This window comes from Phyllostomus hastatus, unplaced genomic scaffold, assembly GCF_019186645.2.
Source record: "Phyllostomus hastatus isolate PE091 unplaced genomic scaffold, TTU_PhHast_1.1 phas_scaffold_21, whole genome shotgun sequence".
NCBI classification, from domain to species: Eukaryota; Metazoa; Chordata; class Mammalia; order Chiroptera; family Phyllostomidae; genus Phyllostomus; species Phyllostomus hastatus.
In genome coordinates this window covers 49,437,843-49,447,870 of record NW_025334017.1, presented here as the reverse complement: position 1 = coordinate 49,447,870, position 10,028 = coordinate 49,437,843, and the positions used below count along the sequence as shown (strand labels likewise).

The 10,028-nt window shown below is 54.8% G+C and overlaps 1 protein-coding gene and 1 long non-coding RNA gene across 2 annotated transcripts; both read right to left on the bottom strand.

The window, feature by feature from the left end:
* Positions 1 to 854: 854 nt before the first annotated feature.
* Positions 855 to 3,099, bottom strand: CUNH8orf33 (chromosome unknown C8orf33 homolog). The gene is made up of 6 exons (XM_045861586.1): positions 2,952 to 3,099; positions 2,818 to 2,863; positions 2,540 to 2,718; positions 2,280 to 2,364; positions 1,991 to 2,137; positions 855 to 1,434 (listed from the first exon to the last, which is right to left on the bottom strand). Exons 1-6 carry the CDS (start codon positions 2,955 to 2,957, stop codon positions 1,295 to 1,297), a joined length of 603 nt encoding a protein of 200 aa, XP_045717542.1. The 5' UTR covers positions 2,958 to 3,099; the 3' UTR covers positions 855 to 1,294.
* A 1,053-nt stretch (positions 3,100 to 4,152) lies between these two features.
* Positions 4,153 to 10,014, bottom strand: LOC123833367. The gene is made up of 3 exons (XR_006788222.1): positions 9,491 to 10,014; positions 6,625 to 7,048; positions 4,153 to 6,278 (listed from the first exon to the last, which is right to left on the bottom strand). It is a non-coding gene; the product is annotated as an uncharacterized LOC123833367 (long non-coding RNA).
* Between the last annotated feature and the right edge of the window lie 14 nt (positions 10,015 to 10,028).

Sequence of the window (10,028 nt, the reverse complement as noted above, 5' to 3'; positions counted from 1 at the left end):
TAAAAAGCAGCAGCAAGAAGCAAGATGGGAACAGGGGGAGGGGGCTACATCACAGAGGCTGTCAGGAGCCTAAAAACAGGTGGGCCTGACATAAGGCCCCACCCACCAGCCTCACGCTGTATCCTGGGTACAAGGAAGTGACTGGTCAGAGAAGCAGCACCGGACACACATGGAGGATCAACCACGCTGGCTACAAACAGGACGAGAGAGTGGGTGCCAGGGACGAACCCTGCAGGCTCATGCATCGTGAGGGTAAGAGAGGGCCAGGGCAAGAAGGTCAAACAGAGAAACCAGAGAAAGCACAGAAGATCTGAACTTTATTTTGAAGATAGAGCTCCCGTGCCAGTGAGGCCCTGAGCACGTGCGTCAGAGACAGAGCAATCAAGGCGGCCCGGGTCCCGCCCTAGTCCACTGGGCGGGCAGTACTGCCAAACCTGAAAGCAGAAAACAAAGGGAGGCTTTGGGGCTAACAGAACGTTCTGGATCAGTCTGAAATGTCAAGGTAGAGATGCTGACTAGGTAGGTGAGTGAGCTCCACATACCCGTCTAGTCTGGGACGCAAGTCTGGGAGGCACCAGCAAACATGGCATCAAAGCCCCCGGGGAGGGCTGAGAGCCCTGCCAGCCCCGACTCTGCAGCACGAGACCTGGGGCTCTCGCCTGCAGCAGCCAGCGCACCAAGAGTCACGTAAGAACAAAGGCTGCGGGGGCCGCACTGGTCCCTGAGGATGACACTTGCTCTGGATGAAGGCAACACAAAGAGCGTGCACTGGGAGAGAGCCTGGACCCACAGTGCCCGACGTCTGCATCGTCTGCAGCTTGTCTGCCACAGGCAATTAGCACACTCACTCGTCCTATTTTATGAAACGGTTTTATTACGGCGCCATGACAAGGCAGCACAAAGCACCACAGTGAGTGACAGCACACCCTCTCCGCATGGAGAGCCAATGCGCAATCACGCTGCTTCCCCACTCACCCTCAGCCACTCGGTCTAACCCTGAACTCCGGGCAAGATGTTGCTCCTGCCACATGCTCACACTTCCCTGCACTGCAGGAGCCTTTCTGAAAGGACCCCCTTTTCCAGCAGCAGGAACCGTTCATCTGAAATCCCACAAATGGGGTCTTCTGCTTGGGGCACAGGACTCGATATGCTGGTCTCACAGACACCTGACAGCCACGGCACCGAATGAGCTGGCCAGCCAGGGATGGACCGACCCCACATCTGTCTGACAGAGCATTCCTGGTAAGGCTCTGCACTCAAGACAGACCCCCACACCTCCGGGGTCGGGGGAAGGCTAAAAGAAATTGAACCTAAACTCTTCCTCAGGAGTGTCCGAGGTGGCCTTGGTTGCCCTTGCTGGGCGAGGCCTGCAGACCCTTCCGCTCTTCTTTCTGGTGGCCTCACCTACAGGCTGCACCTGGGCTGAGCGGGCTGCTGTGGAAGAGAAGACAGAGTGTCAGAACTGGGTAATGAAGGCTGATGCCAACTCTGCCCATACAACTGTAACCACTTCATATAAATTAACTGATTTGCTTCCTGCCCTGACTGGTGTGGCTCAGTGGGTTGGGTGTCGTCCTGCAAACAGAAAGGTTGCCATTTTGATTCCTGGTCAGGGCGGGTGCCTGGGTTGGGAGCCAGGTCCCTGTGTGGGGGCACCTAAGAGGCAACTGATCGAAGTTTCTCTCATACATCCATATTTCTCTCTGTCTTCCTCCCTTCTCCTCTCTCCCTAAAAATAAATCTTTAGAAATGTACATTAATTAACTGATTTGCTTCTATAAGCTAGGCATTATCATCACACACCACTTAGGCCACAGAGAAATTCAGATTCCCCACCCCTGGCTCCCGACACAGGCCTGCGTTCTGTGCACCCGAGGTCCAGGCTTTCCCTCACCAGACCTGTTGCCCTGGGATTCTTCCTCTCACTCCATATGCTCTTCCTCCCTACCCGCTTTGAACTAGGCAGTCCTCCAAGTTCTCAGCTCCTCACCAGTCCTGAGATCTCGCAGGACTTCGCGCCACTCAGCTCCCATCTGAGCCCTGTAGTCACCGAACAAGGAGCGCATGAGCTGCCTCTTCCGGGGCAGAGGGGTTCTTTCACTGCGCAGGGTTCGGATGGCCCCAATAGCCTGTTCTTCTGCAGATAAAAATGAAAAGCTAGAAACCTCCTCTAACCTCACCTTCTACGCCAAAGCAATAAGTCTAACCCCTGGCAGCATCTGCAGGCCAAACTGTTGACACGGTTCACCTCCACCCAACTGTACGCGAGGGCCCCTCACTCTGTTTTGGGTTGGGTCTCTGCATCTTGAGGCCCAGTTCCAGTTGCTCCACGCACCAGGCCAGTTCCCGAGCCAGCTGCTCCGCCTGCGTTGGATTGGAGACAGTGGCTGTAAGAGGCTACGAGGACCCTGTGGCCTCAGCCCCCATTCCATTGCCCTCCCTGCCTTCACTCCGCAAATCCGACACCACGACCGCTGGCGGACCCTCACCCGGAATGCACCAGGGGACTCTACCCTCGCCGACTCGGGACCGTCCTTGCCTGGGCCTCCTTGCTTAGAGGGGCATCCTCGGGGACTGGCTTTTCCAAGGCCTTCCCGCCTCCATTAGACGCAGAGGCCCTATTCCTGGCTTTCTTCTTCTTTTGCTTCCTAGAGGCTGCGTCGCCTTCGCCGCCTGCGGGATGCGCCCTGGAAGCGGCGTCACTGCCCGTGGACTGCACTGAACACAGACGGATGGGATGAGACAGGGCAGCAGAAGGACTCGGGGCGCCGGGGAGCGGCGTGGGGAGCCAGGGGCTGCGGGGCGCGCGGGCGCTACCTGGGCCTGGGGTCGCCGGTGTCTCCCGGGCAGGATGTCCTAGGGCCTGGAGAAAGGCAGTCAGCAAGAGAGTCACGAAGGGCAGCCTACGGCCCAAAGACCCGCCACCCGCGCACCCTCCAGGCACCGCTCACCGCCATGCGCCGCCGACGCCGGAAGCTACGCAGTGCCCGGAGTCCCCGGCGTCTTCGCTCCGCCAGCAACGCGGCCTGGCGCGGTGGGCGGGGCGCGGCCTCTCGGTGGGCGGGGCGTCTCGGTGGGCGGGGCCGGCGGCTGCGGCGAGGCCCTCGGGAACACGTGGTCACGGCTGCCTACCGTGCTGCAGACGTCGCTCTGAGCGGGACAACCCAGGAGAGAGCCTTCCGAGCTCAAGCTCCAGGGGCGCGAGCGCACGTGAACGTGAAGAGCACGAACGTGAAGAGCAGTCCCGCCGGGAAGCGCTGTGAATAGCGGCCAGCGCTCCCCTGGGGCCAAGCATCTGGTGATAAACTGCATGAGAGATACCAGGGACTGGAAAGGCGATTTGGATAAAAGGAAATATAGTGTATATTGCTGTATCGGAAGATTTAATATTGTAAGAGAGTTAAATTTTCTCCCGCTAAGCTGTAAACTTAACAAAATCTCAGTAAAAATACCTGTAACTTTAAGAAGGAAGGAAGTCCGGGGACAGCCCCAGTCCACGCCCTGATGTATCTTGCAAGGAAGGATCTCCAGAGCCAGGTGGGCAGCAGGGCAGGTAAAGTCCTCAGCCCAGCAGGGCAGAGCCTCCGGCAACCGATGCCAAGGGAGACCAGCGTGGCGGCGCGGAGCAGCCCTCTGGCGTGCGGAGCTCGGCTCTCTCCGCAGTGGTCTGGAGCCTGCCTCAGTCACACCTTGAACGGGGTGGACTCCACCCTTCCGGGTCTTTTCAGTCACTATCTTGACACCCCCACTGGCAAGCGGGGAATTTCCCCAGGAGCCTATCTGTGGGTGGTCCCGCTCTGCAGACGTGGCTGTTCTGATCACGTGTGCAGGTATCTTGGGCTTTGTCTCCTTCCCAGACGTGTCTGCTGACTTGGCCGGTATCCCTCAGGAACCAAACTGTCATGGCTGACTCGCAGCCATTTTGGTTGACAAGAGAGGCTCCGCTTTGTTTGTGTATTTTGTGCTATCTTAATCAGACCAATGCCACTTCATTGGCCCTGCTCTCCACACAGCCCTGGCTCTTGCGCAGGTGGCGGGGGGGGGGGGGGGGGGTCAGCCACCAGACCCCTCCGTGGCAGTGCTGGGGGAGTCCGGGAGGTAGGGGGCAGCGTGCACAGAGGGGCTGAAGCCCGGGAACGGGGTGGAGGGGGCAGGTGCTTCTGGACAGGAGCAGATTCAGCAGCGGAAAGTGGAGGCTGTGCAGGGCAGGCCCAGGCGAGCCATTCATTCCAGTGCATGAGCAGTGACACCAATGGATGGTGTGGTCAGATTTCGTGAGGACCCCACTGTGTGTGATTGGTGGACAATGTGCGAAGAGCTTTTTACCTTTTTCTTACTGAACTCTCAAAATAGTCACTTCAGAGATGTGTGTGGATAAGTCAAGGTGCTTACCTGAGACCTTTGTGTTCATAGGTGGATGCCCCTCATGGGAACCTAGTCCTGTTGGAGTCCGGAGCCCGTGCTTCCCTGGATGAGTCCGGAAGTGAAGGCCGACCACGAGAGACACGAGAGAGACGCAGAGGGCGTGAGCGCCAGGGGCCGCCGCTCACAGGCCCACTGGGCTCAGGTGGAGACTTGGGAAGGCCCCGCCCTGAGGAATGACTCGAGCATCCGCATGCCTGGGGTCACCTGCCTTTCGGGAAAACCTGCGCAACACAGGCCTCAGTGATGGAGATGGGCCCAGGGTTTCCCCTGGGACGTGTCTTCGAGGTTCTCCTGGTGTTCCCTCATGGTCACTCCAAACAGAGGTGTTTCTCATTGTTTCCTTGTTGTGACTGGGGAAGGAAAGCCCTTCCTGGAAGCCTCTTGGCAAACTGCCCTTCGTGTTTTGTTGACCAGGGCTGGGCCTTGTGGTCCTCTAGGGCCACAGTGGCTGGACCAGGGGAAAGGGGCTCGCTTCCACTTGAACTGATGGGTTTATTTGCACGGAGGTGCCGTGGGGATGGAGGCAAGCTATGTATTAGAGGCCGGCAGGGGAGGTTTTCCTGAGAGTGAAACCTCGTGTTACCTTTCAGCCTAAAGTAAAAGTTCAGCCTGTGGTTCTGAAAGTCACACGCGCTGACAGTTCCCGGTGTGCACCCAGCCAGCCGCGGCCTGTCTCCTGGAGTTTGGACCTGTGCAGTCAACTCTTGAACGGCGGCGGTGTCAGGTGCTGACTCACACAACCCCTGCCGTGGAAAATCTGCACATAACTTTTGACTGCCCCCAAATTAACTTGTACTTCAGTATCCACAGACAGTTGGTTTCAGAGCACCCCTTCCCCCAGCAAGCACCAAAATCTGCAAAGCTCGAGCTCCCACGTGAAATGCACCCATTGACTCCCAACCGGGTAGCAAAAACGCTTCATGTGCTTATGGAAGATAATCCACATGCCAGTGGCCCCGCACAGTCCAAACCTGTGTTGGTCAAGGGTTAACTGTACATCCAGATGCTTAACCCTCCACGTCTAAGTCCAACAGGCATCTTACACAGATATGTACAGAACAACCCTCCATTTTTACCCTTCAGATATACTCCTACAGTCTCATCCTTCTGCGTGAATGCAAATTTCATCATCTCTATTGCTTGGGCCAAAAGTCTTGCTGTCTCATCACACATCCAATTCAGCAAACCCTTTGACATGAACCTAGATTCTGACCACTTGCCACCTGATACCGCCACTCTGGCCGGACTGGCTTCGTCCCCAGGGAGGCCTCGGTGGAGAGAAACCTCACAGGGGCAGGGAGTGTGGGAGAGCCTCCGGTCGACAGTCACCCTTCATGTGGCGCCGGAGAACTGGTACTGGAGACACCCGCATGCCTGTGCTGGCTGCGGCACAGCTGTTGGTGCACAATTATCCCTTATTTTGCATCAGGGGATTGATACACAAGAAAAACCCTATGAGTGCCATGAGTGTGGAAAATCCTTTCGCCTGAACTGCTTGCTTCCTTATTGTCCATCAGGGAATTTACAGTGGGGAGAAACCCTATCGGTATAAGGAATGTGGAAAATTCTCCAGTCAGCGCTCACAAGTTATTCAATGTCGGTGATTCACCCCGGAGAGAAGCCTTGTGTCTGCAGTGTGTGGAAAAGCCCTGGGCGCTCACCTGTCCCTTACCTGCCACCAGACACCCCACACTGGAGGAAAACCTGGTGGATGGCATGGGCGTGGGCAAACATTCAGGCAAAAGGGACAGCTTACTCAGCGTCGGCGAAGTCACCCTGCAGAGAAGCCGTGTGAGTGTCAGGAGTGTGCAAAAGCCTGCAGCCAGTTTTCACCTTGGTCGCCATCCAGAGACCTGCAGTGACAAGAGGCCCCACCGGAGCCATGACTGTGAGAGCACCTGCAGTGTGTCTCCTCCTTGTCCCGCATCACAGGACATGTGATGGAGAGATGTCCTGTGTGGGTCACACCTGTGGGAAGGCCTTCAGCCAGGGCTCACGACCGACTCGGCATCAGAGGAGTCACACTGCAGAGAGGGCCTGCGAGTGCTGTGCGTGCGGGAAGGCCTTCAGAGGAAGCGCCCACCTTATCCGACACCAGAAAATTCACAGTGGGAGCAAGCTTTCACGTGTAATGAACGTGGGAAAACTTTCCGTCAGAGAGGAACTCTCACAGGTCATGAGAAAATCCACACAACTCACCTTGGGGAGCGCAGTGACTGTGGGGAGCTCTCCTGCACCTGCCGCCATCACTCAGCATCAGGACGCTCGCAGTGCAGCACGCCGCTTCGCTGGATGAGTTCTCCAGTGCCTCACATCAGGAGAGTCATACCAGCGAGAAAGCCATCACTTTATCACTGTGCTTTTGGAGATTCAGCTCTTAAGGGATTTAACTCTCCCCTAGTGAGCTGCTAATGAAAGACAGGCTGCCCAGCTACATGGTAAAATTTCCAAGGCGACGACCCTCCCTCCAGCTCAAAGGCTGGCCCTCTGCTTGAGTGTGTTACACACGCGCAATTCACATGTATGTATGCAGGTCCTGCTGTCCTGGTGTCAGCCCTCCTGCATTTCGTTTGGCCACTTGCTGTTCTTTCCTCTTCATCTATTTCAGCTTCAAGAAATGTAACTGGAAAAGAAAAAAGAAAAGTAAGGGGGATCCTTGCAGTTTTGAGTCTGAGAAAACCACACACCACTAGCATTTTCTTGTTTCATTGTTTCTTTGCTTATTTGTTTGGGTCTCTTCAAAATGTTTCTGTTCTATTGAGACGGATATGGTAACTTTAACCTTGAAAGTCAGGTGACCCGCACCAGAGAGCACCTCATGAGTATAAGTATAAGCAACGTTTTTTAAAGAATGAGTTGAGGCTCGTATGTAGAATCAAACTTGAGATCCCACTGAGAAGTCAAAGGAAACATGTAAATTGGATTTTTCTGTAATTTGGAAATAAAAGACTGTGAATTGGGAGGAAAATGGGCATAAAGTAGATACATGGAAACATGGGACACAACATAACAGGTTCTGTTTTTAAAACCAAGGTGGCAGTTTCTTGGGAGGAGAAGGTGAGCAGCAGGTTCCATCCACAGGGTCCCTGGCACTGAGCAGACGGTGGGGGGACTGGCTGGCCCTTCTGCTGCAGAAGACAGGACCCCAGGTGAGGCAGAGTCACTAGAACTAGGGATTGAACCCACAACCCTCTGTCTATGGGACAATGCGCCAAGAACTGAGCCACACTGGCCAGGGCTTGGCTGCATGCTTTGAAGTTGCCTTTAATATTGGCTGGGAGCCAGGCTGTCGTGACTCATGGTACCACAGCCTGTTGGTGCTACGTGTGATAATTAGCACAGAGCAGGCACCTATTTGGTGCCTCTCGGATCCAAACCAAGTAAATCAGTTACGCTTGAGAACAGAAGGTCTTAGATTTCCTCCATGGATGGAAAGAACCTTCTGGAGGAAAGTGAGACCAGTGCCTGCAGACACACAGCAGACCACCATGGCACAGGCCTTCATCACCTGAGCCGTCCTGGACACAGGGAGACATCAGCCAGGACAGTTTGAAATCCAGGAACCTGAGCTCTGCTCTGTGGACACTGTACCTTTCTAGTAACCCCTTCCAAGGTGTGCCAGAACTGCACGAGTTTACAGCAGAGACTAGAGGCTCGGGGAGATGGGAATGCTGGAGTGGATGGAGGACTTGCTCACCCACCCCTCTTACAGCCCCCAGGAGGGGTTGCAGACACTTTTCACCCAGGCTTTGAGAAGGGCATTGCGGAGGGGGAACCAATGTCTGCGAAACAGCCACCAGTGGCTATTTCCTGCAGGCTGTAATGAAAATGGGTCCGTAACTCAGTAGTAGCAGGCAAGCCTTCAAAGGCAAAAGCTGTGCATCGTCGAAGGCCCAGGCCCAGAATGGTAATCAGGAGAGTCTAGCGACAGACATTCTGCCCCTGAATAATGCTGATGGTGTCTGTAGGGCGAAATAGGTAGACAGCCTGCTCCGGTCTTTCTCAGTGCAAGTGAAAAGCCATTAAATCTTCTAAAGAGACACTTGGACCTTACAAAAGAAGAGGCCAGATGTCCCATGAGGAAAGATTCTGATACTCTCCAAAAAAACCACACACACACACAAAAAAACAATATATTTTTCCCCTTCCATACATGGAATGTCAGAGGACAGGAAGTAGTCACACTTTTCAGGGATGAGGAAATACAAATTAGCTCAGAATGAGAACGAAAAAAATCTCTGAAGTCACTCCTTGCACTGCAATAGCAGACGCAGCTAAAACCAGCTTCAAATTTACTAGGAGGCAATATTTCTCCCAAACAGAGGTGCCACTGGAAGACGTCGGCATTTCGCCTCTCTGCTTTCCTGCTGAGGAACTTGGTTTTCTAATGTCACAGACCAGCGATTTTCAAACTTTTTCATCTCATGGCACACACAAACTAATTACTAAAAATATATTTTTTGCTCATCTGACAGAAAAATAGGTATAATTTTGAGTCGTTCACACCGGACAAACATTGTGTTGGCTGTTGTCCTTTGTTTATTTGACAATATAAGGGAAAAGGGGTCATCTAATTGACTAAGGCACTGACTAGTCAGGTATTGCGTGTCTTTTTTTTCCCCCTTTGGTAAAGATTTTATGTATTTGTTTTGAGATGGGAAGAGAGGGAGAGAAACATCAATGTGCCGTTGCCTTTGGCGCGCCCCTCACCAGGGACCATCTCGCAACCCAGGGATGTGCCCGACTGGGAATCCATGCCGCGACCCTTGGCTTCACAGGCCAGCGCTCAGTCCACTGAGCCACACCAGCCAGGACTGCTGCTGTTGTATATCTCAAAAATCGCAGCGGCACACCGTAAAATCGCTCTCCTACACTAACGGAAATGTGTTAGACGTTGCATCAAGAATGAAACGCCCCATTTTTACTCCTTGGACACGAAGAAGCAGCCTTAATTAAAGCTGCCCCGGAGAAGCGATGGGGACCGCCTTCCACGTCCCGGGAGGTGAGCCCGGCTCTACCTCACAGTGCAGCGCTGAAGCGCACCGTGGCTTCAGGCGGGTCTCACCTGCCTGCATGCTTCCGCGCAGTCCTGCAACCGCTGTTACTTTGGTGAGGCACCCACGGTCCTCGTCCCCCTCCTGGCAATGGCTCCACACCCCTGACTGCCGGACCGCAGGCTTGTTCCTGCAGACGGGGCGGGGTGAGCTTGATCTCGCTCTGGATTGTTGTTAATTCGAAACGCTGCTGTTCACCAGTCAGAGTAGGAGCTTACAGAGTCTAGTGGTAACAAAGTTGTCGCTCAGGGCCATGTCACAGTAAGACTGGAGAGAGACACAGGGTTCGGTCGCCTCCGATTCGCGCCCGGTCGGTCGGGACCAACCCACCCCGCCGCACCCCGCAGCCTAAGTACGACTTCTGACCGCGATCGAACCCCAGCCCTTTGGGGTACGAGACCACGCTCCAACCCACTGAGCCACCTGGCCAGGGCTAATCGGCTGTCTTTTTTATGTTTAGTTACACGGACGGGCTCTGCAGCTGCGACCCCGCTGGAATTTGCGTCTGCAGGGAGTAGGGGTCGGACCCACCGAGTCGCAGCTGCCTCC